The sequence below is a fragment of the Phlebotomus papatasi genome, chromosome 2 (genome assembly GCF_024763615.1).
Source record: "Phlebotomus papatasi isolate M1 chromosome 2, Ppap_2.1, whole genome shotgun sequence".
Lineage (NCBI taxonomy): Eukaryota > Metazoa > Arthropoda > Insecta > Diptera > Psychodidae > Phlebotomus > Phlebotomus papatasi.
In genome coordinates this window covers 70,616,339-70,643,717 of record NC_077223.1, presented here as the reverse complement: position 1 = coordinate 70,643,717, position 27,379 = coordinate 70,616,339, and the positions used below count along the sequence as shown (strand labels likewise).

Genomic DNA, 27,379 nt, shown 5'->3' with positions numbered 1-27,379 from the left:
AATTGGCCAGTCTCCCAAACCAATATGCCAAAAGCTAGTGGTGGGCTTCGGAGTCTGAGAAAGTGCACAGAAGGTGACTCGTTGGAAAAGATATAAAAGCACCACGGACAATTCATTTCGTTACAGTTTCTTTGTAAATTGAACGGTGAAAACACGGAGAGCTGTCCCAAGATGATTGCTGGATTACTATCTCTAGTGTCTTGTGCTCTGGTGACACTGACTTCTGGGATTACAGTGTCACCAATTGTGAGACAAAAGTATTATACAACAACCACCAAAGTGCCTCAAATGATTGCATACTTCCAACCTTCACCTCAAATTCGCGCCAAAAATGCAGACAGTGTGTCCAGTGCTGCGATTTTCGGAAGAGATGTGATTAAAATTGTTCAACCGCCAGACAATGTGCGTGGGAAAGAATTTATCAGAGGTGGTTCGAGGAGTGATCTTAAGAATCGTGTTAAGTTATCCCCGCAGTTTGAATTTGCCAATCCTGGATTGAAATCTATCCCAATACAGATTGATCCGAGGCAGCAGAACTATCAACTGCAGAAAGATTTCTTTTCGAGATCACCAAATATTCGAGAATATCCTCAAGTGAAGCCTTCTGTGGGTTTTGATGTGAATCCTGTGGTGAATCAGCTCAATGTCTTAAGAATGAAGCACAGAGATCTTTTCGCTGAAGAAGAGGGTGTGCCACAGTTTGATTCCAAGAAAACTCAGCGTTTGCAGAAGCCACCCCTGGGTTATGAGATTTTTGCTCAAGAAAAGGAAAATTTCAGGAAGAACATATCTCCAACACGAAAGCGGAAGGAACCTCAGAGACAGAGACTTGAGGAAAAAAATCATACTACCAGCCAGGAAGCTCCGACGAGATTTGTGCCAACTCGTCTCTATGCCCAAGTCCGTCATTCATCCACCCAGAAGCATCGACCACGCCAATTGGAGGAACCTCGAGCAAGAGAGAGATTGCAGACGAAGAAGACTCATGTGGTCTACTCTGAAGATGGATATGAAGATTCCAAATATGATCACGGTGATGAGGAAAAGTTTGCTGAGCACAAAGAGCGTCGCGTGAAGAGAAACACGGAAGTGGCTGAAGCTGAAGAACTACCAGTGGCACTCGCATTGATTGGCAGTGCCAATTTGACTGGTGAAGAGGTGCTTGAGTACTTGGAGGAAGTCATTAGAAATAGCTCAAAGTACCTCCCGGATGACCATGATGACGATCGGTTCAGCTTCACGTCGCACCTCTTAAATAAAACCGAAATTGAGAAGTTGTTTGCTCTCCCCGTTCCAGATACCATGGAGAGTGAATCTCGCCAGTCAAATCACAAGGACAAATACCCATTCTATTTCTTGCCATCCACTGAGAATTTGCCACATTCTTCGGCACTGAGGTATGTTTAAGACTTAAAATTTCAACAAGAATGGAATATTTCTTGAAACTTACGAAAAGTGTAATATTCTTGCATGAAAAAAGCTCTAATGTAATTATATGGAAAGAGCTAGAAGAGATCAAAGCCAAAAATTATGTAATATATTAAATAAAAGTTCTTAACTAATTAGAAATACATTGATTTAGATGGTTTCATCACACATTGGGATTAGGTATTCCTGAAATAACATGAAGGTATTGACCTAATTCTCTTAAAGAAGTAGGAATAAATCGGAAAAGCTGAAACTCTCCACGATTTTAAAAGTTTCACCTAAAATTCCTTAATAATTCAGCTTAGAATTTCAGAAAATTCAAAGGGCTTGTCCACTCAAAAATGAAAAATGAAAAATATAATTATTTTCAAACTTTTTCAATTTTTAATAAATTTTAAAACTTATGAAGTTGTGGACAAAAATTGAGAGATATTGATAGGGACCATTCAAACAAGTAATTGTGACTTCTTATTGAACGCATTAGCGCAGTTCAGCCTTTGCCACTTTTTTCCAAAAACACATTTTTTTTTAATAAATACTGCTTTAAATTTTAGGGGAAACTGGGGCACCACCAAACACGGGGTACCACCAAACACTGCGATTTTTTAATCGTATATTGGATATCAGAGGATAAGACCGATAGGAATTTATAGGCACTATAGGGATGCTTGTATACTGAAGGAATGGTCGTGATAGTCCTAGTAGTTTAGAAATAAAAATTAGTGTTTGGTGGTACCCGGTGTTTGGTGGTGCCCCAGTTTCCCCTATGCACTTTTTAATTCAAGCTTTCCTAAAAGTATAGCTTATTTTTATGCATCATTCACAATTAGATTTTTTCGAACTTGTAGCACTCTTGCAGTGCTATAAATAGACAATAATTCTTGGTTTGATTCACTAAGATATAGCAAATTTTGAAAGAAAATTTTAAGATGTGTAATTACATTAGGTAGCGGTAGGTGGGAAAGTTTCAGATACATGGTTTTTGAATATTAAAAAGAAAAATATGATAATAAATTATTTTACTAGAAGTGTGTTGTATGTTTGTTGCCTGAAATTGTCCCACCCTCCCATAAAGTAGCATTATAATCATAATCTTTATAGGATCTGTCTTTTTTTATAGTGCAATGTATTGTAATTCTTTAACTTTTGTTGTGTTACTAAAATTCAATAAAGTAATATTTTGTAATTACTGGTTTATTTTATTATTTGTTTTTACATTTTTGGTTTAAATACTGGTTGTGTCTTGTAAATAAGTTTGGGAAGGGTAGGGGGAGCAGGCATGTTTGAGACACTTTTTATATTTTGACTTTAAGGCATTTTTTCCAAAACTTAGAAAATTAGGGTAAAGTGATATAAGTTGGACGTAGTGTTACAAGTTGGACAATTCGCCGGTACAAGTTGGACATGGCTTTTTTCTTGATAAATACAGTACAAAATTTGTTTATAAGCACAAGAAACCAAATTATAAATCTAAAGCATTAAAAATATACAAATAAAAATAAAGTACTAGATTTATCAAGAAAAAAAGCCCTGTCCAACTTGTACCATTGTCCAACTTATACCACTTTACCCTACCTTAAAATTTTGTGCAGCATTTAATATACTCACTATTATAATCTATCGCGTCTCAAAAATGCTGGCTCTCCCCTATAAGTTTAACAGATTAATTGAGGGTCTCATGATGCAATGGGTAAGAGCGTTTAATTGTATTCAGAGTAAAAGTTTGGCGCAGTTCTAAAATATCTCGATATTTTAAAAATCTAATGGATCATTTACCCTTGATATTTAATCTTAACACAGAATTTTCTCAAATATTTTGCCTTGTAAAAATTAAAGAAATAAAGCTATATAGGTAAAGTTTATATCTGAAGCTAGTATTAGTCAACTCTGTGGTGAACAAAACCCTGGCTCGACACTGAATGTCTGGAAATGGACATTTTCTGGTGTCGGCCATAATCCCGAAAGCCAAAATCCTTAAATGGACGACATTATATGACAGAAAATTTCCTTTTGCCTCCACTGAGCACGGGTGCAATTGTGGGAGTAGCTATGACACTTTATGAATTGGGATTTTGGCTTTCGGGATTTTTGCTCTAATCGGGATTTTGGTTTTTCAAGATTTTGGCCTATTTGAGATTTTAGCATTCGGGATTTTGGTGTTTCGAATTTTCTCCCTCTCAAGATTTTGACTTTTCAGAATTTGGCCCACTCGGGATTTTATCTTTTCGGGATTCTGGCTTTCGATATTTTGACCGAAACCCGACATTTCCATGTATATTAAAAATGTAATAAAATGTACCGCTATTGCCCAAAAAACGGGAGCAAGGAAGAAGCATGCACATTGCGATGAGACGTTCCTTATCGGTCTACAATCTGCAGAGTCTTCCAGTACGGGAACAATGTATACCACAAATGAAATGTTAAAATGTCTGACATTAAAAACCCAACTTGTATTTCATCTCTTTGAATAATTGTGATATCTCTATAACAATTATAAAGAAAGATTTATCTAAAAAGAAAAATTTTTACAACGAAAATTTCAATAAGTTTTAAGAAACTTGTTATACTTCTCAAAAGAAATATGATATTTTATACAATTTGTCTGATGTTGAGATGTAATTCTAAAACGAAAAATTCAATCTCTTTTTTATTAAAAAATGAAATAATATCAAATTTTCTTCATTTATTTTTAATAATTGAACCTTTTAATTGAAGGTACGCTGAAACACCAAAGACACTCCCTCGCAAGGGTGAGACATTCTATGCTACAAAGAAAAGAAAAATTTGCGAAGAAATTGATCAGGATGTGGACCCCACTGAAACGATGGACAAGAAAAGGCGTTTGAACAATTTGGGCGACAAAATTGACTGTTTCAGGGAAAATTTCTTTGGTGAAGATCCTTTGGATAATCCTATCTTTCACGAAGAATTTGTTGATGCTCAAGAAACAACCACAGTCAGCATATCAACGGATCAAATTGAAACTTTGACACAGCAGAAAACCAATCAAAATCGCAATCCGGGAATAAATGTCTATGATGATGTTATCAGTAATATTAGGGCTGCTGTTGTGGCAGATACTCTAAGTCGACATGCTCGAACTCGACAAGCATACCTCAATATTCCCAAAGTTGAACCGCAACCCGAGAAAGTAAAGCTGGAGAGGCCAAGAGATGTTGTTAGAAGCAATGACAAGAAAATTATTCAAAATTATATGAATCACAATGGATTTGTCTTTGATATTTCCAAATATTTCCCACCACTCTATGTAGTGCAGCCGGAGAGTGGGAAAATCTACAGAATCCATCCGCAGCAGAGAATTGTGAAATCTAAGAAGAAACTCAACAAATCCAAAGGCAAGAGAGTGTCGCATAAAACAAAAGATTATACTGTTTTCCCAACGATCGGCACCTCAACACCAAACACTGTTCGACCACAACTCATTGTACATCCTATTATGTCTTCTGGAAATTATCCGTACATGGCCCTGAAGAAGAATAAAAACAGAAATTTCCACTATGAGGGACTCATCTTCCACTGAGGCTTGTTAAATTCTCCTTCCTATCTTATCTATTTCTATATTTCTAATAAATTTTTATTTATTGTTAAACCTTTTTTAATGGATCCTTAATAAACTGTTTTTTGAGCTTAGGCAATGGTTTACAACCTCACACAGAATCATCCAAGGATTCAAGTAAGTTCCATGTTAAAAAAAATACAAGGATTATAGAGAAGAAAGTTTTATTACAAAGAAAAATAAAGATAGATCTAAAAAAACAGGTATAAACATTTTATACAAAAAAAGTTGTAAATTGAGCGATATTCTTCAGCGACAGACATTTTGTTCTCAAAAAGTTGGACAATTTAACACACAAATGAAAGGGAAAGTGATGGGTATAGGATAGAGAAGAGACTTTATGATACTAAATTAATGCATATTTTGTTCATTTATCATTCCAACGTCAATTTCTTATGATTTACCAATTGATGGCCACTGAGATCCTTTGATTAGTTGATGAAATCTAACAAGAAAAGAAAATGAGTCAATTTCCATTTCAAATGTGTGTACATGGAGAGAAAACTGTCGCAGATTTTCCGCCTTATGCCGAAGAGTCTGAGTCATAGTAAATCATGTTCTAAAGTCTTGGGATTACGATGTAAAGTATAAAAGCAGTGTATAGGTGTGTGAAAGAATAGAACGGAGGATTTGAAGCTCTTTTTTTTCGCATAATCGGATGGTCGGTGAAAAAATCTGGAACAGTTTTTGGTCATTTAGTACCAGTAGCCACCATAGAGACCACCCCAGTTCCTGTAGTATGGGTATCCGCCGTAGTATCCGCCCCAACCTCCATATCCTCCATATCCGAAGCTGTATGGGTAGCCATAGCCAAGTCCACCGCCATAACCGAAGCCGGGATATCCGTAGAAACCGTAACCGTATGAGGCAGATCCTTTGAGGTCTCCAGGAGCTTCGGCACCGCTACCTTGCAGGACCTCAGCCTGATTTTGTGGTACAGCACGGGCAGCTAGAGGAGCAGATGCCGCACTTACAATACCGACGATAGCAGCGACGAACAAAACAATCTACCAAAGACAAAATTCAAGAGATAAATTTGAAAACAAAAAGTTAAAACAATCAAGCATATGAAGAAACTAGAACAGGTAAGCCTTATAGATTAACTTTTATCCTGAAAATTCTTTAAGAACTTCTTATAGTTATATAGAATACTTTTCCGATAGGGACTTTCACTTCATAAAATGGAGAAAATTTTTTTATGTTAGACATTGTAGGGGAAGTCTTTCAGGCTTTGCGCATACTCTGGCTTGGAACACTTAATTTTTTCCCAATTTCCTTTAATGAATCTGACCTAATTTTTTTCAGGAAATGTGTGACTTAAGATTAGCTACCAAAATATATTGCCACTAGGTTAAATTCGATAAAGGATTATGAGAGAAATAAGAAGTGTTTGAAAGACTAAAAGACTCGTCCTATTTGAAGAAATATTTGGAATTTTATTTGATATTATTTGAATATAACTCAAAATTAATCAACTATATTTAGAAATATGAATATTTTTCAAGTTGATCTGTCGATTAAGAATTTAAATCGGAAATGACTAATTTAAATTCATCAAGAAAGATCCTAAAATTAATTTTACATTTTCTGAAAAAAAAACCTAAATTTTAAATCGAAAAAAAACTTATAGAATAAAAATGAACTTCTAATATACATACAGAGAATCATATCTAACTTTTAATTCATCATTAATTAAATTAATTCATAAGGAAGTTCTTTTCCAAATAGGCAAAAAGAATATGAAAAAATAATCCGAAATATTAAAAAGAAGTTGTCTAATATTTAAATAAAATATTCTTGTTTATTGAAAAGTTTGTTATGAATTACTAAAATTAAAGGGTTAATTTGTTTCTTTTAATTTGAAAGAAAAACCATAAGTGGTAACTTGAATATTTTAGTAATTTATGGTTAACAAAATAAGGCTTGTTTATTTCGTACTTAAAATCTTATTTCCAAAATGAGATATTCTTAAGTCAGTTATAGGCCAATGATACTCTTCTCATATTGAAAAATTATTTGAAATATTCTGTTTTATAAATTTCTTTAAAATAGGAATGATTGTTTTTGCTAAATAGCATTCTCAATTTGTTTGTAAAATAATAAAAAAATATATGTTACAATATTAAACTATATATAAATATTTTATTTCATAAAGCATAAATAAAATTTCAATTACTTCAACAATTCCGTATTCATTTTATTTTTTTGTTTCATAAAATAAAATATTTATTTTATTAATAAAATTATGCAATTGCTATCTTTAATAATTTGTTTTGTTTTTAAACTAAAAATAAAAAAAAAGTTAATATTATTCGTAATTATTTTTAATACGGTTGAAGTCTTTTTTTTTCCAAAAATTCAAAATTTGTGTTAAAGCACAATTAAATTCAAAATTTCTTTTGTTAATGTGCGTTGTTTATCCATTATATTTTGTAGCAAATTAAATATCATCACTTAAGATAAAATAATAACTTCAATCAAAAATGTCTATTAGTCAGAATGATTTATTATGTAGCGGTTAATCCAAGGTAGCACATAAAATCACATCAGAATAAAATTGATAGAACCATGACTTTATATATTCCATCACACTTTGTTGAAAAAGAAGTTAAACTCTAGGAATATAAAAAAGAAGCACTTTAAAATTCTTTTGGTGCTGCTTTGAGGATTAAATGTAAAATATTTTTCTGTGAAAACCCTAAGAAATTTTGTAGATAATGTCGTTAAAACTTGTTCACCGATATTCCAAGAAAAAGTTAAAAAAAATGAACTCACGATTTTCAGTGATGCCATTTTAATAAAATTTGGTTTGGACACTTTGGTGTTGGTGGTTTTCGTAAAGGGAGAAAAATGCACAATTCTCACTAGATTGACTCTCAAGAAGACAAGAAGAGCAAGTAGCTGAGACTGACACAAAACTGACCAAGATGCCAGAATAGCTCCCTGTTTATATACACGTAGGGCTGTCTCACAAAGTTGAATTTTTTCCCATTGTGACGCGGGAAAACCACGTGAATGCCAAACCACCACCATCTCGCACCCACTTCCACTCACTCCCTGGGCTTGAGATTCAAGCGCAAGACTCCTCCATGCATTGCTAAGCACACAGTGCATTATTATTAGTTGGTCGATCGCTAATTAATAACAATAGGCATATGTGATCTTTCAACAATTCTGGAAAAATTGCGTAACATGAGTGTATGTGTGCCAGAAATTTTCAGGGCAACAATCCCTGCCTCTTACTCAGCAAGTTCACAGTTATAAATGCCCAATTTTCCGAATCCGTCCCTGGAGGATGCCTGCGGTATGGCTTTTTCTGTGCCAAGCAAGATCTTGCAAGGCTCTTTTAGTTCTTTTGTTCTGCAGAACCCAACACGGATGGGAACCTGAGAGCCTATTGACGGTCAATAGAGATGATAATAACCTCTTGGACGTCGTTGCGTGTCTTCAAAAGCGTGTCGCATGATTTTTCATTCTCCCTCAAAAAGCCCAATGAGAAATAATGATTGTGGACATTTGGCAATTTTCCATAGGTCCCTTTCACAAAACAAACAACAAAAAAAAAAGAATTACCCATCGATTGGGGCGTCTTATTAGGAAAAATTGCCAATAACTATTGCCCAAGGAGAAAAATTTTAAATAGAAGCATTGCGGTTCCGGAGGATTTGTCAATGAGGACGTATGTGGTCACCGCAGCAAATTGGGACCAAAATCATCTGAGATGAGAAAAAAAAGATCACTCCCATTCACCACCATTGTCGAAGGTAAAGTCAATTAAATTGTCAGTGATAATAAGGAAATAATAAACTCATTGTAGACAATCGGATTTGGTCTGTTACCTACCTAGTGTCTCACTGTAAATTAGAATTCAATTAACTATGAAATCGATTGCAAAGCGGTGATTACCCTATCAATGTTCTCACTCTTTTACGAATAACCAGAACCTTGAGTCATTATCATTCTTTTTTCTTTACACTTTAGAGTTCTTAAACAAGAATTCACAGCTATATTCGATGAGATTAGATACGGTCTTCTAATTTATTCTAAAGGATCTTTATTGATTTAAATAAAATTATGTTGGTTTCAGATTAGAGGTTTAAGGGGTTACGTAGGTCAACAAGTCTAAAAACAGCAGATTTTCTTCAAATAAATTTTCTCAACAAAATTAAAAAAGATATTTAACCCTTTAAGGATGATTGGAACACTGGTGTCCCATCACTGAGAGAAATCCGAAAAAGTTAAAATAACATTCCGAAAATGTATATTTTACCCTGCAGTATTGATCCGAAATCGGCGTAAATATTATGCTTTTTAGGTGTATTAGGGATTAAAGTTACGCTTTTTTATGTTAATTTTACCACTAAAAAGGTGTAAAATTAACATTAAAAAATGTTGATATATTTTTACACCTAAAAAGTGTTAAAGTTACGAGGAAAAAAGTTAATCGCACCCTCGTTTCTTTCTCAGTGTATAAAGAAAATAATTTTTCCTGACTAGGGTAATGTGGTACATATTGGAACGACTTTTAACATTTTCAACTTTCAAACACGTTAGTGCACTGATAGAAATCCGAAAAAGTTAAAATAACATTCCGGAAATGTTAATTTTACCCTGCAGTATTGATTCGAAATCGGTGTAAATATTATGCTTTTTAGGTGTATTAGGGATTAAAGTTACCCTTTTTCATATTAATTTTACCCTTAGTAAGGTGTAAGATTAACATTAAAAAATGTTGATATATTTTTACACCTAAAAAGTGTCAAAGTTATGAGGAAAAAAGTTAATCGCACCCCCGTTTTTTCCTCAGTGTGACTTCCCAAATTATTATTTTTTCTTTGTTGAAATTAATATTTATGTTCTTTGCATTATTAAGAATAAGAATCTTATCAAAAGTTATTGGAAAACACATAATTTTTTTTATAATAATTAATTATATATAATTTTACACTCTAAATTAAATCTAATTTCAGAAGTTTTATGTATATCTGGTACATAGAAAGCTAAATAATTCAAATAAAACTTAAAAATGAAGGGAAAACAAGTACTTATATGATTTTAAGCGATATATTTATGATGCATTCCAAAACATCCCAGATTAGGTTCTAAAATGCACCGTTTTCCAAAATGTACCAGATTACTCTACCTAAAGTTATTTTTTCTTATGTTTGTACGTAAATGCAAAGTAGAAGGTTGGAGGAATCTAGGATATTTTTTGCAAATCTCCAGCTATTTGCTATATAGTAAATATTTAAGCTAAAAAATTGAGAATTTTTAAATTTTTAAATTTATACTTGATTTTAATTTATTTTTTATACTTCTAATTTTTTTAAGCAAAACCCTTTCGGAAATAAAAAAGTACAATACTCATACGTAATATTTTTCATTAAAATGAAAGTTATTATTCATTGATGTTGTCAGAAAAAATTATTTAAATTTTAGGGCTATTTTTGAGCCTTTCATAGAGGCTTTCATAGACTCATTGAGTTCATGGAGGCACAAAATACACCGAATCAGACTCTGTGGGACTTTCCAAGGTTAAATGTAAGACTTATCATTGATTATGTTTCTCAGTTTGATTTTTATTGTTGATTTTCATTCCGTAAAAAGTGTCTCGTCGTTAAAGAGTTAATTCTGGCTCGTAAGCATTTAAAAATACAACATTATTTTCTAAAATTTTCACGTAGAATTAAAAAAAAATCAGCCATTAAGGTGTGATTTTCAGAGACTCCTTTTTTTCTTAAAAAAAAACTGGTATTCAAGATTTTTCCAGAGTAGGGGGAAGTGGGGCACCTTTGAAATTGGGATTTTTCTCCTATGTTTAAGTGGAACTAAGCAATATCATAATGTAATTTAGCTTTTCAATCTGTTAGTGCAGCTAAATTATATCACGATAAGGCTTAATTTTATTTAAAAATAGGTGAAATATCCCAAATACAAAGGTGCCCCACTTTCAAAGGTGCTCCACTTCCCCCTATATTCATCTGACGTCAAAACATAAATTATGTCCTTATTAGCAGATGAGATGAACTCGTACTTGGACGAATGATTTTTTGTTTCATTGATTACAATTCATTTAATAGGATAAAACATAGTGTAAAACACTTAGAAATGGTAATTTTTGTATAAAATTCTTCCAAAAACACAAATTTTACTTTTTCCAAGACTCTTTTGACGAATTAAGAATTCTGAAGGGATCTACTCTTATGGCCTCTACACATTAGTCGGAATGCTTAGTGTTAAAAAGGCATTTAAAAAAATTCTTTTTAAAGAAAATTTCCCTTATGTTTTAGTTAGTTTTAAAAGAGACAATTTTTGACGAAAATTGCATCTAGTGTGTAGATACCATTAGAGAGATTAGTTTTTCTTTTAAGTTTTTCAAAATCATTTTTAGTCTTCGTGACCCACAAAACCCCTTAACTCTGTAATGGGACCTACACACTAGAAGCAATTTTTTTCAAAAATCATCTTTTTTAAATTTAATATTGCTGTCTACAATGACAGAACCAATTTTTTTTAAAAAGCATTTTTTTTAAATTGTTCTTAGTGTGTAGAAGCCTTAAGCAATAAAGGGACGAATAGTCACAAGTAAGATACTTTTAGCAAAGATTCTTTATATATATTTTTAAATTTTTAATTAATTAATATAACTTACACTTTATTACTGTAAGCCCTGATGGGGTTCACTGAAATTATAAAACTTATTAAGGGAAAATGGGAACTGAAGGTGCCATCCATCTTTCAACTTCCTTGGAGTGAACCGTCCACGGCGACTGATGCTCACTCACTGAAGTGCAGGGACAGCTGACATGAACAAAAGCCCCAGCAACATTCAGCACCCGCCAAGGGATGATGGGTTGGGTGTGTCATAGGAATGAAGGATTGGGATTGGTGGGTTTGGCCGTCGACTGGGTTAACAATTGTCGAATGGGTCATACGCTCTACATTACACTGATTTATTGAAGGAACAGTTCTCAGCTATTCTTTCCCAATTTTTGAAGTTGCCATAAAGTTCTGGTTTCTGAAAACAAGGAAAATTTAACGAAAATAGCGAGAAAGTCTCAAATATACAGGTTCTCCCCTATGCAACACGGGGAGAACCTGTACCCTATGCAAAACGTTTGGGAGAGAAAGTGAAATGGATTTCGATATTATGACATTTTACTGATATAAAAGGAGTGCCGGAGGCATTACCGACTATTTAGCGAAAGAATACTGCTTAATAAAAAAATCTTAAGATCTCTAAGGTTTTCTGTTTAGCAACTATTAGAATCATTATCACCTGTGAGTGAGACATGTTTAGAAAGATTTATGTTGTCTTTTTTTTGCTTATACACCTACGGAATGCACATATTTCCACCAAATGTGTCAAACGGAACGAAGATGACACATTCTTCTGCTTAAAAATTTTCCATGCTATGGAAAAACTAACGACGCTTAATCACTTCAAAAGTGATAAACGCATTAAGTAATTTGTGCATAAAAATTACGATTAAAATATCACGGTTTGACTGCATGTCTCACTGCGAATCATTGGAAATAGTATCTGTAGAGGTGAAAAAGAACCAACCTCTTTCTCATATATAGCATTAAAAGGCTTATATCAGAAGTGTATCTAACAAAAATTGCGGTAATTACTTTATTTTCATAATTCCTTTTTTCTCTTCAACTTGCTAAGTTTTTTTTTGTTAAATTGTCTTCCCGAGGAGTTGAGCTTAGGAAAAAAACAATACTAGAATTGATTTTTTCAAAGAGTCACTGGCACGACGACTTAGCACTGATCATGCATGCAATTTAGTAAAGATTGTGAGAGAATTCGTGTATTGTCTGTGCAAAGAATATAGCACTATGCTGGAGGGATTGTGCAACATATCGTCGTTTGTGGCTGAAGCAGCATCAACCTGAAGAGAGGAAGTCATGGTCGTTGGAAAAACTACACCTACTATTATATATTATTGTTATTCGGAGTACAACAGTTTTCAATATAATCTCACATGAACCTCACAAATAGCCATACACACGATTCTTGCTCCCTACGAAGGTTAAGTTGCAAATTGGTAGCCAATCACGTATCACACATTTTTCCCAAACTCACTGAAGAAGCTTTTTGCGCATTTATTTAAAAATTACTCACAAATCGTCACAGTATACCTGAAAACTATTTTAAAGAATCAATTGGCAAAATTGAATTTCCTTTGCGTGCTATTTATGTAATTCCCGTAGAAATGAATCTTCAGCAATTGAGAGAATTATCTATCATGCTCACAGTATGAAATATTTTATAGACCATGCAATATCTCTAAACATCATCTGAAATCTAATACAATTTCACAAGTCATCTAGTGAAATATTATAAGTGAATGTTAAGTCAGTTCTTGCGCATGAGAAGTATCAATTTCTTCCCCAAAACTCACCATTCGCTTTTAAAGAAATGGAAAGTAAAACTTTAAGTGATATGAAACACAATTACCTATTGCTTTCAGAAATAATTTCTTAATTTATTTTCAAGACAAAATTGTGGCTTTTGGGTTAGTTTATAATTGTATTTATGTTGCATTAGGCAAAATAATTGCAGAAGTTCTCACAGAACTTTGTGCATTTGGCTTGAGATTGGCAATCAGTTCACTTGACAAGAGAATGTTCTGAAGGTTTTAGCACCTGCGAAATTGTATTGGCAACCGGAAGATAATTTGATGAGATAATTAGGTAAGTATATACTACATTATAGTGCACAGTACATGCTTGCATTCACAAGACTTTTGAAATTTTAGTCATAAAGAAGAATATATTTGATTCTAAAGTTAATATATAGTTGTAGTAATAAAATTTATATTAAATTGAAACCATGCTTGAAAATAAATCAAATGTTTTTATAGGCATCTTAAAGAAAGAATAAAAAGAAGAACTTTTCAGCATCATTTGTATGTTTCAATGGCTAAAGAACATGGCGTAGATCATTTTACAGTGATTAGATTATATATATCTGTGTTTGATTCCGGGATTAAAAAGTAAATAATAAAAGTCAATTACTCTATTTGGTTCGAAAACTGAATTTCAGGGAGATCTATATAATTTTCTAACCTATAAAACTGGTCAAAATCGATAATCAATCGAAACGACAATTATCCGTAGAATAAAATTCAGAACCAATTAATAGCGTTTGAATAGAATAGACAAAATTGTAGCAATGCATTTTTTGAGGCTCGAAAAAAAATATTCCTTTATTTAAAAACTCCTATTTTGTAGAGAAAAATAAATTTTGATTTCATAAGCAGATTAATCCAGACTGTAAGGTGAGGTCCAAAAGATCGTCTAAAAGAATCTAATTATTATATTGGGGTTAATTGAGAAAAATTTTGAAAACTTTACAGTTAAAACAAAAAATGCCAAAAATTGTAAAATTCAATGTCATATATGTATAAATGAAACCTTTGCTTGAATTAACTATATCTTGTTGCTTAAATCATAATTTATGTTTTTGGAAAGCATTGGTACAAGTAAAACAGGAGTTTCAGTACACATATCGTTTTTGGCAAAAGATCGTTGAATTTTAAAATTATCAAGAGCTAAAATTACAAACTTGAAACCTAATTAAAATTGTCCGAAATCTGCCTGTTTAAACGGAATTAATTTTGATATGGTAAAGTATCCTAGAGCTGACCATTCTCTTTTCCTCAAATTGACCAGTGCAAGAATTTATTCAATCTACTTAAATATCAATATATTGTAGTTTAACACCATATGGTAATTTTTTTAATAAATAATACGAATGACGTTATAGTTTCTTAGAATTCAAATAAAAAAAATAGGTATTTGAGTATAGAGAAAAACTTCACATTTTCGAAATTTTTTTTATTTAAGTATATGTTACGACAAAATTAAAATAACAATTGAATTATATAAAAATCTATTATAAATAAGTAATAAATATTTATTTTATGTGAAACTCATGTCAAAAAGCTCAAACTATAAATATTTTTTCATAAGCCATATCTTTAAGTTATTGGCATAGGATCTTTTGGGATACTCCGTCTAAATAAGGTGTTGAAGAGTATTTTAAAATAAATTTACTAAATTTTTACTTTCTAGGAGTTTTTAATGCCTAATAATAACGTTAAGCACTTTGGGTTAGGGGAAGTTGACCTTGCTTTACACGATCCCAAGCTTCATAATGACTAATTTCTCCTATTTTTTTTCAATGAATGTGAGTCATCGTACAGATATTTTAAAAACTGAGGGATAGTGTCCTGTTTTTAAAATATATTGCGTATAATCACATTTATTCAGTAACATAGGAAAAATTTATTCATTATGAAGTTTGGGACCATGCAAAGCATGGGCACTTTCTCAAGTTACTCTAAATTCCCAAGGACCGACAGTTCTTTTTGACTTGGGTACTGATAATTTTAAAACCATGTACCAACACTTACACCTACAAAATGGGCCTAGCCTTATTTTTGGTGAAGGGTCGGACGAGCTCTCGTACATTTTTGCCCATTGTTATTTGGCTACTAAGAAAGCCTTGAAGTTGGACTTCACAGCTCGGAAAATCGATTTTTAAGTCGCCCCATGTTCTGATGCTCACTGACTCACTTAAATAATCTTAAATAATTACAGAAAATTGGCTATGTTCAATTGATATTTAGCTGTACTTTCTTGAATTAATGAAAAGTCACTTGTATCAATGCCAAGAATTCATCTTCTTGCATTTTTCTAACGCACTGTTCTCAGCATATTTAATCTGTTAAATCGACCGTCGTAATATATGTTTAAACAAATCATAAAACAACTCACTGATAATTATATTAGCTTTAAAATAAATCAATTAAGAGTGTTTGGATTCCTTCGAGAAAATTGCTTTGGCATGAAAGAGCCCACTTAAGAGGCAGAAAATGATTAATCGCTGTGAGAAAAAGCCATAAATTTTATCCATCTGTTAAAACAGAAGTACACAAATTTCTTCTTCCCGTTAGGTTTTAAAATAGATATTTCATTGTGTGGATAAAGTTTGTGAGAGAAAAAAAGCTCTTCTGTGAGCTTTTTAGTCTATCATCGAGGAGTTTAGTGGTGTGATAAAGCAGTTTCAGCATCGTTAGGCTTTTCAAAGTCACACGGTGAATTTTGAAAGAGATTATAAAACCATTCAAACGTATTATCATTGTAATTTTCAAAACAAACATATATTTTCGTGACCATGAACTAAAATGGTGAGTATTTAATCAAAAAGAGGCGGTTTTTTCCATCGTGTTCATCATCATTTGGAAAAATCGAGATTAAAACGCTAATATTTGATTTGAGAGAATTAAATTGATTGTGATGACAAAGATGATTTCTAAGTAGATCATAAATTATTTATTTGTGCGTTTACGACTGGTATCGTTTATGGATGGTGTATTCAAAAGAGTCAATCCCTGACCTATGCCTTTATAGTTACATTCTCTCTTTCTTTTAGTGCTCTGTCATTTGCATGATGCTTACTAAAGGTATTAAATACGTGTTAAAACCATGTGATTCAGCGAGAAAATTCAAACATGTAAAACATCGCATGTATAGCCCTGAATCTACAATCAAATTTGTATAAATATTAATAAATAAAATGGATAAGTTATGCAATTGAAGAGTTGATTCTTTAACTCGACGCATTAGCAGCATTTTTTCCATATCTCTTTTTCACCAAATGAATTATTTATTCTTAAAATTTTTGGGGTCAAGTATCCATGCATGTCGCATCTTCATCCAGCAGAAGTCATAAAAAATTGATACAAAAATATATTATGACTAAATACGGACAACAATAAATTAATTTACTTGCGGCATAGAATTGCTAAGTGTTCTCATTGCACATCATCGGCCGAGCTTTAGCTTTTAGAACAAAAGACTTGGATGCCACGAAAAGCGAGAAACCTGAATTGGTCGAAAGAAATTAATATTTGCTGGAGGACTTTCTGAGAAAAATCATCTCATTGGAAGTGAGTTTTCCACTGTGACACACGATTGAGCAATTGGAGTTCATAATGGGTCACTGCAGTGTTATTTATGCTTTCAGAAAGACAAACAGACTTGCTGATTGTTGGCTCGTGGGATGCACTGAGAAAAAACACCAGACTTTAGAGAAAAAATTGTTTTTTCCTACTTTAACTATTAACGTAGTGATACGTAAGAGTATTAACATTAAACCTACCGACCGTTTTTGGTGATTTTTCCTAGCGCGCTCGGTTAAATGACAGACCACGGTAGTTAGGATACTCAAAAACTTTTCTTGGAAAAGATGAAAAAATTAAAATTTAAACACTGAAAGATATATTACACGCATATTTTAAGAAAATCATAAAGTTTGATAGCAACATTGCAACGTTTAGATATGTATTAATTTTAAAAAGTTTATAAACCGTTCAATTTGACCAGTCTTGATAAGTTTAATGTTATAAAATATATTATAAAAATATCAACTTATTTTTAAACTAAATTCTTAAATTTTTATTAAATTAAAAAAAAATTAACATTAAATAAATGACCATTTAGAGCATTTTTTTCAGTGTGATAAAAATCTTTTTAGAGGTTTAATAAAAAGTGTTCATAAACTTATTAAAAAAGGTCAATAAAAAACATTGCCCAGTAAATAATTGAAAATGTTTATCAAAATTTCTTATAGGGTAAGTATGCCAAATTTCGGCATAGTTGCATGCAAGCGTCAAAGTCTCAAGTTTTAAATGTATTATTCGTAATACAAATTAATCTTTTTGTTGCTTTTTTTTATAAGGAGTGTTATTTGGGACCTTGTTAGACAGTTTATCGTCTTTATTTTCTCTAAAATCATTCTTTTCTAATTTTTTATTATTTATTTATTATCATCTCTCTATTTCTTTTCTGACCCACCCCCCGTGCGGCCATCGCCGTCTTAGCGTCGGTTCCAACCTACTCCGGGATGAAAACGATGGAAAATCCCTTCTCAGGTTGTATATTTTGTGATCATACATATACATTTTATTACATTTTAAAATGAATAAAAATGTAGACATAGCATTGGTGGCCTATTCCGGCAACCTTCATTCACATAGTTCTTTGCCTTTTGAAAAGAAATTTGGAAATTTGAGGAACAAAAAATGTGGCCGAAATTACAAGCTGGCCGGAATTGGGTACACTTACCTTATTGTGAATATTTTAAAAATAGTTAATACAATTTACATGCTTACGTATTTAATTTTAGTTAGTAAAATTGTTCAGAAGTCTTTTGAAGCATATATAGCCTGTTGATATTGTTCAAAACTTCCTAATTTTCCATTTAAAAAAAGTATAATTATTTATTAAGCATTCCGTTTTAATTATTTTCATAAAATTCGACTACAATCGAAGGCTATAGGTGAAGAATTACGATTTTTGTGTAATTTTGTGTAGATGACTTTATTTCTCAGAAGTTGTATTTAAAAGGAAATGAAGTTAAATTTATTCTTATACTAATTTTCTTGTGTTTTTTGAATACACGAAATAAGGGAAAAAACACTAAAAGTATGATAAAATTCTATTTTTCTAGGGTTGACTGGAATAAATCGTTCTTAAAAGGTTTATGTAAATTTGAAAGTACGCGTATGGTAGTTTCAAGCAACTGAAATTTTATTTTTAAAAACATATTTACCCATTATTTATTAAAAGTACAGTGCCCGCTCTCTAATCCGGATCGCCGTAATCCGGACGAGTTATTGACGGTTATATTTAAAATCATTTTGAGGTCATGTATGCATGTTGTGTGTTCAGCAACGAAAATGAATTATCTTGTGATGTTTTTGTTTAATAAATGAAGTGTAATAGCGTAGAATTCTCTAATTATGTCTTTTTAAGCTTCTTTAGAACTTTTATTCTAATTCTAGAAAAAAAACTTCTATTGTATTTTCGAGACGTTGAACAAATTCAAAAAATCCATCCGGATTACGAAGCGGAATCTGTCATATTGTCCCCCAATCATCCGGATTACAAAGCGAGCACTGTATATTTTCAGTTAATTAAGTCTAGCTAATTTCTCTGAATGTTATGCCCTAGACGCAGATACGATTTAAGTCGAGAGACGACTTAGTGGAAAATTATGGAAATGTAGTTTGACCATTATTCCTAATATAATTATGCTAAGTCGTCTGTCGGCTAATCCTCAGGTCTGTCAAAACCATTAGATATATACCTTATATTTCCGAATATCATGTATGCGTACTACTGCCTTACCCTCCCCTAACCAACTCCGAAGAACCAAAAATTGAAAATTGATTTATTTTTAATAATTTCACAAAATTTTTAAAAAATTAAATCCTACAAATCGGACTTTGTTTATTTACCACTTTTTAATTTACATAAGGATTATGTATGGGGACTGAGGCAATTTTGAATTGGGGTAACTTTTTTAATAGGCCTTTTTTCCTAATTTTAAATGGAAATGAGCCCTGTCATGATGTAATTAAGCTTCACAACTGGTTTGTGAAGCTAAGTCATGTCATGGTAAGGTAAAGTTTTATTTAAAAATAGGTGAAAAATCCCTATTTCAAAGGTACCCCAATTTAAAGGTGCCTCATTCCCCTTAAATTTATAATTCAATAAAAAATATCGTGTTTGTAAAAACTTTGTTGTTTGGGCACTCAATGGGTCAAGTGGTAGAGCACTCGCTCTATGATGCAAGTGTCCCGTGTTCGAATCCCCTTTAGGTCACCAGGAATTTTTCTGGCGTTAAAGGTGTTCGGATTGCATCCAGTGAGCTTCACTGCACTTGATTCCACGGCCATGGGACTGACAACCTCATCCCGTACAAGAAAAAATGATAATGCATGTCTAGAAATCCCCTTGCGGGAAGGTCTTGTTCCTTCATGGAATATTGCGCGAGCATTATTATTTATTATTATTTGTAAAATTAATAATGATAGATTTTTAATAAATCGTCTTCTCAAATTGTGATAATGAATGTAACAATGACAATTTCTTGAAATTTCAATAAAATAGACGGATATGCTAAATTCCCAAAATATATTTTACCTTCAGTGCATAATTTCGTGTTTACCAAGTTAGCGTGTTTTATGCAAATTATCCGATGCAGTGGATATATGGGTGAAATTCCACACAGTATCCAATTTCAGGGAAGGAATTTCACGAAAATCTAACTGAGAAACTGCTGGAGCTTCTTACATTCTGTTTCATGGGAAAAACTATCGCTTTCGTTTAACTTGCAAGATGAGGCAAGAAGCTAATAGTGTGAGAGAGACATAAAAACAAGATTCACTAAATAACATTGAGATCATGAGGTGTTTATATTCGTCTGAAAGAAAGTCTTTTCACCCAGAAAGAGACGAAACCTACGAGAAATGCAAATTCGGAATGAATAACTAATGATATGGAAGGCTATTCATGAGCATGAGCAGCTCTGTTTTTTTTTTGTGCTGGTCCATCTTCCATGAATGGCACAGTTGCAGAGGGACTTTGTCTGTGTCCGATGATGCGGGTATCAATGAACTTTTTTTTTCATTTCACCTCCTGACACAGTGAGTGTGGGTGGGAGAAAGAGCCCTCCCGGCTGCATGCATTGTTTACCCAAATGCATACAATGCCATTAGAAGCTGCATTCGGAATCTTTAAGCTGCACGCCAGAGTCTTTGGCTACCCAGAGTCAGTCTCAGAGGTAAGGTGGTGACACTGAAACGTATAAATAACAGCTGCACACCGGACTTCTCGCCATTAACTGGTGGCTTTTCGTGCTTAAGATACTCAATCTCTTCAGCAAGTATGATGGTAAGCTTAATTCTGGTGGCAGTGAAAGCGATATACCGTGAGATATCACGTGCAGAAGTGTTCAGTGGACTTAATCCCAGTTAGGACATATTAATCTCAGAGGGATTTATCCGCGTGTGTCACAACTTATTAACATCCGATTTTCTCACTGAAATTCACCTCTATTATTTGAATTAAAATCGTGTATGCGTGATGTGAATTTAGCACGTGGAAATTCTTGAAAATATCACTAATTAAGTACGCTGAAGAACGGTAAATTATGAAATTACCAAGAATTTGATACAGGATGGAAGGGTTAAAAGAAAGACTGGGAATTTGCCAAGAATGCTTAAACTGTTTAATAATTCTTTTAATGAAATAATAATCAGTTTGTGAATTTTCTTTTAGTAGTTTTGCATAATATTTAAGAAAAAGACAAGGACTAAAAATATATTTAGTGTAGAAATATTAAGTTTAGAACATATAGCTATGCTTTATTTGTCCGAAAAAGTATTGACACCATGTGGAGCTTTTTGGAATTTTTCTATCTTAATTTTTCTATCTAAAAAATCTGCTCCTCCTCCCAAATTAGTATCTTTGTTCTGAGCTAGTAAAGTTTAATAATTCTATTTAAAGGACTATATATACACTTCTTTTGACAAATATCTCTGTACACCTTGTTTTGCAGGTTCCATATGGAGCTTTTTATTCAATTCTTTTAAAATACTTTAAACTGAATGAGATGGAGAGTTTTTGTTTGGAAAATTCAAACAGTGTACTAGAATTTTAACGTATTTTTTGTATTCGTCGCTTTAAATAAATGCAGTCGTATTAAACATTTTGGAAAAAATTCTACTTCTACGATAATATTACGTTTTTAATTTTATGCTTAATTTTGTTCTTTTAGAAACCACTACCAATGATTAGTGAAACTTAAATATGCTTAGCAAGAAATCATGTATGATCAGTAGGGGGATGTGGGGATATTTTAAGTTGCGGTGCTACATTAATATAAATTTTTTTTTGCATATTTCTAAAGGGAGCTGGGCCTTTAGTATTTTATTCAATTCCAGAATTGTTTAGCCGGACAAAATAACATTCAGCTGAAGTACAGTTTCTTTTAGAAATATGCGAAAAAAGTTTATATCAATGTAGCTCCACAGCTTAAAATAGCCCCACCACCCCCTATTCAATTTTTATTTTTAAAGCAGTAAAATATTTTTGACAGTGGTTATAATTTTGCAAAAATAAAAAAACTGAACTTTATTTTACTAATAATTAAAGAATTAAAAATGAATTCTATTTGTTGTAAGGATTTTCTTAGTGCCTTGGGGTCGTAGGAGCATCTGTTTGGCAAGGAAAACTTATTGGCAATTTCGTCATAATATTGAAATTTATTTTATGTTTCCAATAAAGTGCAAGTAATATTTATGACGTTATTTAATAATAAATAATAATAATAATGCATATATTTAAATCACAAAAATAGGGTCACCCCTCTTACAATTGTGATTGAAGAACTTATAAAAAGTAATGCAAAATACAATTCAGAATAAAAAAGGAATCTTAACATGCAAAAAAAGAAATGGAAAAAAAACTGAGTAGAAAAATAAGATGCATAGAAGCTTCTAAAGTTCAGCCAGAAAGAATTCACCAATAGCATCCGCGGAATTCCGACTATCACACGGAAGAGAATTAAAAATAGTGATGCCTTTCATTATTTTTAATTCTAATTCACTATTTAATTAATCTAACTTTTCCTATAAGGATAGGCGTTCAAATTTCCTATCTCCAATATTATAAAATAAGATACCAGCCAATAGGTTATGATGCGATTTCTTAAAGCGCCAATATGTGTTCCTTTTGGACCCTATTTAGTAGAAAATAGTTGAATTTATTTCTATTGAATATATTTAAATTGTTCAAAAAAAAGTCGTGTTTTTTTATTTATCTTGTGAAACTTAATAGTAGTGGAATTGCAGTGCTCATTTAGTGAAAAAGTCTTTGAATAAAAAACATCATCTACTAAAAAAAAACTGTTGAAATGTGGAATACAACTCTAGAAAAACAATAATTTTTTATCGTGATATACTTGGTATAAGCAAGAAAAAACATCATCGGCATTTAAAATTAAAGAACTCTTGAACAAAGTTTTTCTGCAAAAGAATCTCTGAAAAAGTTCAATATAAAAAAATTGGAAGATTTAATATTTATTTGGAATACTCTTATTCCTATATTAATTTTATTAATGTGATTATCTTAGAGGAATCTTGAAAAATCTTCCAGTCGTTCAATCAAGAATAATAAAATAATAACAGTAAAATAATTTGTTTAGGGTAAAGACGAGAGCTAAGATGGAGCACGTGGTGAAAAATATTTCTCAAAATCTGATTCATTTTTAGAAAATATATATAATTCATATATCAGATTAATAATTTAATAACAAAAAGGATTTTTTGGCAAAATATTTTTTTTGTGAAGTATTAATAACGTATGACTCGTAGGAAAGGAATTCGTAGGAATTCGTTTTGAAAACCTAAAAAAAAACAGATTCTTTAAAATGAAATAATTTCGATCCAGTGAGGTGTACGTGTAATAGACAGTGAATAATAAAATTAGATTTTTGTTTTAGATTTTTTGTGTGTAATTAAAATTAAATTAGAAACATGTATTATATTTAAGTATTATCTGCATATGGTCTTAATTAGATTTTATTATTTATAATAAATTTTAACCTAAAATTTGAGAATATTTGAGGTCACAGTGAAACGCACAACGTTAATAATTTTCAAACAAATTGCAAAATTTTATTTCGAAATGTAAATTATATTTATATAATTTCGTTCAATACGTAGTTTTAAAATTCATTTCAGAAGATTGACAAGATTATTGATTATTATTTTCCATTTTGAAAAATAATGTGGTGCTATTACTATGCAAAATGAACTTATTTTTTAGCACTTTACTGTTCTCAAGTGCTTCTACATAATCGACTTCTTTTTATATTGGTTCCTGACAAGACTGTTTGGTGGTTCTTAGAACAAAGACAGGACTGGGCAAAACAGTCGTGGCGGGAACTAACCCAAAGAAAAGTCGATAATGCAGAATCATTTGAGAACAGTAAAGTGCTTAAAAATGTCCAGGAGAAAGATTTCCCTTTTCATTAGAATAGTGGTATTAATAATAATAACTAGGCCTTCCCGTAAGGAAATTTATAGACATGTATTTTTTTTCTAATACGGGATGAGGTTTGTCACAGCCATGCCCGTATGCCCCATGCCCCATGCCCAAGTGCAGTAAAGCTCACTGGATGCAATCCAAACACCTTTAACCCATTAAGGACGATTGGAACACCGGTGTCCCATAAAGAAAATAATTTTTTCTGACCACCTAAAGTTATTTTTTCCTTATGTTTGTACATAATTGCAAAGTAGAAGGTTGAAGGAATCTAGAATATTTTTTGGAAGTCTCCAGCTATTTGCTATAGTAAATCTTTAAGCTCAAAAATGACGAAATTTTAAATTCTCATAACGGAAATTAATTTTAAATGTTTTTTATACCTCCAATTTTTTTAAGCAAAACCGTTTTGGGAAAAGAAATTACAATACTCAAACATAATATTTTTCATTAGATTGAAAATTATCGTTCATTAGTATTGTCAGAAAAATTACTTAAATTTTTTGGCTATTTTTCTCTCTATCATTCGTAGAGGCAAGAAATACATCAAATCAGACTCTGTTGGCTTTTTGAAGCCCAGATATAAGACCTTTTACTGGTTTTGTTCATTGGTTTAATTTTTTATTGCTGATTTTCGATCCGCGAAAACTGTCTCGTCGTTAAAGGGTTAACGCCAGAAAAATTTCTGGTGACCTAAAGGGGATTCGAACCCGGGACCCTTGAATCATAGAGCGAGTGCTCTACCACTTGACCCATTGAGTGCCCTAGTGTTATTAATTACGGTGTGATAAAAATATGGTTTTGACAACTAAATTTTTTTGTTGTTTTCAAGAATGTTACAAAAAATACAAAATACCCGTGAATCTCAATTTTGTGATTTTGTTTAATACAAATTCTGATTCAAAAGATTAGAAAAGTTGTTAGTCAATTTTGTGTATTTATATTTTTGTGTCTATTTCTCTTACATCTTATTTCTTTCAGGCGTTTTTTATGCTTCATGAATTTCACGAAGTATTGCTTAACTCAATTGAATATGTCTGAAATTCTATGCAGTCATTATCTATCAGCAAAAAATATTTGAAAAACCATTACAGTATCCGAAACAACCTCCCCATCCCCTATTATTTTTTTTGTGACGATGTATTATTAAAATTTAATCTACATGATATTGCCACTATTGACCTCTAAGGAATCCCCAGATGTATTAAATCCGTTATCTTTAGCATTTTGGCCTCTAAGACTAATTATGATCATTAATAAATGCATAAACAGTCGATCATTGAGCAGAAGACTCATATATAGCGCCTAATTAAAAATCAATGAATAATATATTCCTCCTCTCTCGAGACACTGTTTGAGCAATAAATGACGTTATGCTGAATAGATTTGGATTTCACTGTTCTTTCGAGAGAAACATGTGAAGATCACCTTTGATTGTATCGAACACTTATTGCACAAGAATCGTTGCCAAAACGAGAAATTTCTCCAGCACGATTAAAATATTCAATTGCTCAATTGTTGTCTGTAATTTCAGCATTTCATCCTGCTGCTCTGTACAGTGACACTCTCAGCAGCTCGTCCCGATGTTTCACACATCATCAATGGGCCTTCCTTTGACTATGGAGTGCCATTAGTTGGAGCACCCAATAACATCAATGAAGTCACATCGACGAAATACTTCACTTCGGCCTCGCAAAATCTTCTAGCAAGGTTGTCTAAAGAAGATCACACGGGATACGACTATCCGAAGCCCACGGTACCCTTTGACCTTCCTGCTCCAAGTTCTGTGTCCATCGTACAAACCAATTTGGACAATAACAGGCAGTATTTGCCGCCTGTGGCTGAGAATCGAGTATCCACCACGACAGTGCTACCCCCATCGACTGCTGCTAGTTACTTGCCACCAAGAGTTGCAGCTGCTTCCACAAACAGGCCCCTAGTAGCTACAAGGGACTACTTGCCACCTCTTCGACCTGCAGCTTCAGCAGTAAGTCCGAGGGTTGTAAACCGGGATTATTTACCACCAGTGACCACAGAAAGGAGAGTTTCAACGACGACTTATGTGCCTCCAGTGACTTCTGAAACGCGAGTCTCCTCAACTGCCTACCTTCCGCCATCCACCGCAGAAACTCGCATTTCCACCACGGCATTTAGTCTACCAACCCGTCCGGCAGTAATTTACAATCGTGGCTCAACACCAGCTGCAAATTCTCCTATTCCTGCCACAGTTGCTGCTGAAGAAACCACTGGATATGACTATCCAAGACCTACAGTTAATTTTGATCTGCCCAGTCCTAGTCCATCCAATGATGTCCCTGTAGTGATACCCACTACTTCAAGGGAATACCTTCCACCTGTAGCCCCTTCAGTTCCTGTACCATCACCCTCAGCTCCACCACTCATTCTCATTCCCAGCAGCACCACCCAACAGACAGTCATCTCCTCCACAACAACTGATCTCCCTCCCGCTCCGGAAGTCATATTACCAAGTCACACCTTGGATGAAGATGGCTACAAGTACCGTGTACCAGATAAGCCATTCAACTTCTAAGGGCAGCAGCTTAAAGAGATTATTCAATGCACAAAGTGCTCCTATTCATCTCAAGTGAATTGTGCAAATTTTCGGGGTGTTTTTTCTGCAAACTCTACTCTTTTACACCGCAACAGCTATTATTTTTTTGTAACGGCTATGTCACAATGAAATGATGTAGTGTCATATGTAAATAAAGGCTACAATGGAAGTCAAAAATAGAGGTTTTATTGGCTAATAGGGGTATAAAGATAGTCAAAGGTGATACATAAAAAAATGACAAGATTACCTTTTTAGCAGGTTTTGAGCTCTTTGTTTACTCAATAAGTTCAACAGCAATTAATGTTTAATAAAATTGGAAAAATACAATATAAAAGTTTCAAACTCGAAGATTTAATGCAGCTATTTTTATTTTAATTGATTTCATCAATTGATGGTTAATTTAAAATTTCAGGAAGAAAATTTTGTAGGCATTGGAGTGTATGAGGACAAAATGTTTGCCTTGACCATCACATGATAATAATAAAAAAGGGTTTTGATGGATTAGTGCTTGAAATAGTCCCAAGAGAGTTCTTTTCTCGATAAGCAACAGGATAAAAAGAATGATATTTGGATTCAGTTGGATTTATTAATTCAACTTAGGGGAAGGTGTGTGGGAGCTCTGCCTTCGCACACTTCATATTTTTCTCACATTCCATTCATGAATCTGACCATTCTATATGGCAATATATTCTAATAAACAGTCTTAAGGGGTTACATGAGTCTCTCAAGTCAAAAAATAGGCCTCTTTATTGATAATAATTTATTGTGTCGAAAATATTTTAGATATTCCAACTTTTGGGATATGAAAGAATAACTGTAGAACAAAATTAAAAAAAAATTGAAAAATTTTGAAAATTCGACCGTTGGTAACTGATTTTCGGAACCATTTC

The 27,379-nt window shown here is 32.7% G+C and overlaps 3 protein-coding genes across 4 annotated transcripts; 2 read left to right on the top strand and 1 right to left on the bottom strand.

The window, feature by feature from the left end:
• The first annotated feature begins 128 nt into the window (after positions 1-128).
• On the top strand, positions 129-5,038 carry LOC129804212 (uncharacterized). Its single transcript, XM_055851324.1, has 2 exons — positions 129-1,397; positions 4,144-5,038. Exons 1-2 carry the CDS (start codon positions 172-174, stop codon positions 4,967-4,969), a joined length of 2,052 nt encoding a protein of 683 aa, XP_055707299.1. The 5' UTR covers positions 129-171; the 3' UTR covers positions 4,970-5,038.
• A 114-nt stretch (positions 5,039-5,152) lies between these two features.
• On the bottom strand, positions 5,153-7,923 carry LOC129804213 (shematrin-like protein 1). 2 transcript variants are annotated; one of them, XM_055851326.1, is made up of 3 exons: positions 7,781-7,923; positions 5,708-6,012; positions 5,153-5,450 (listed from the first exon to the last, which is right to left on the bottom strand). In XM_055851326.1, coding segments are annotated over exons 1-3 (324 nt in total). In that variant the 5' UTR covers positions 7,799-7,923; the 3' UTR covers positions 5,153-5,449. The 2 variants fall into 2 exon arrangements, with proteins under 2 accessions (XP_055707301.1, XP_055707300.1); XM_055851325.1 differs by having other exon boundaries at positions 5,153-6,012.
• Positions 7,924-20,647: 12,724 nt separating this feature from the next.
• On the top strand, positions 20,648-26,668 carry LOC129804211 (mucin-2-like). Its single transcript, XM_055851323.1, has 2 exons — positions 20,648-20,761; positions 25,452-26,668. Exons 1-2 carry the CDS (start codon positions 20,756-20,758, stop codon positions 26,466-26,468), a joined length of 1,023 nt encoding a protein of 340 aa, XP_055707298.1. The 5' UTR covers positions 20,648-20,755; the 3' UTR covers positions 26,469-26,668.
• The last annotated feature ends 711 nt before the right edge of the window (positions 26,669-27,379 follow it).

Excerpts from the sequence above, each read along its gene's own strand:
- LOC129804212 (XM_055851324.1), top strand. The coding sequence starts at position 172 with ATGATTGCTGGATTACTATCTCTAGTGTCTTGTGCTCTGGTGACACTG. Across the intron at positions 1,398-4,143 it reads CCACATTCTTCGGCACTGAG|GTACGCTGAAACACCAAAGA; the intron begins GTATGTTTAAGA and ends TTTTAATTGAAG.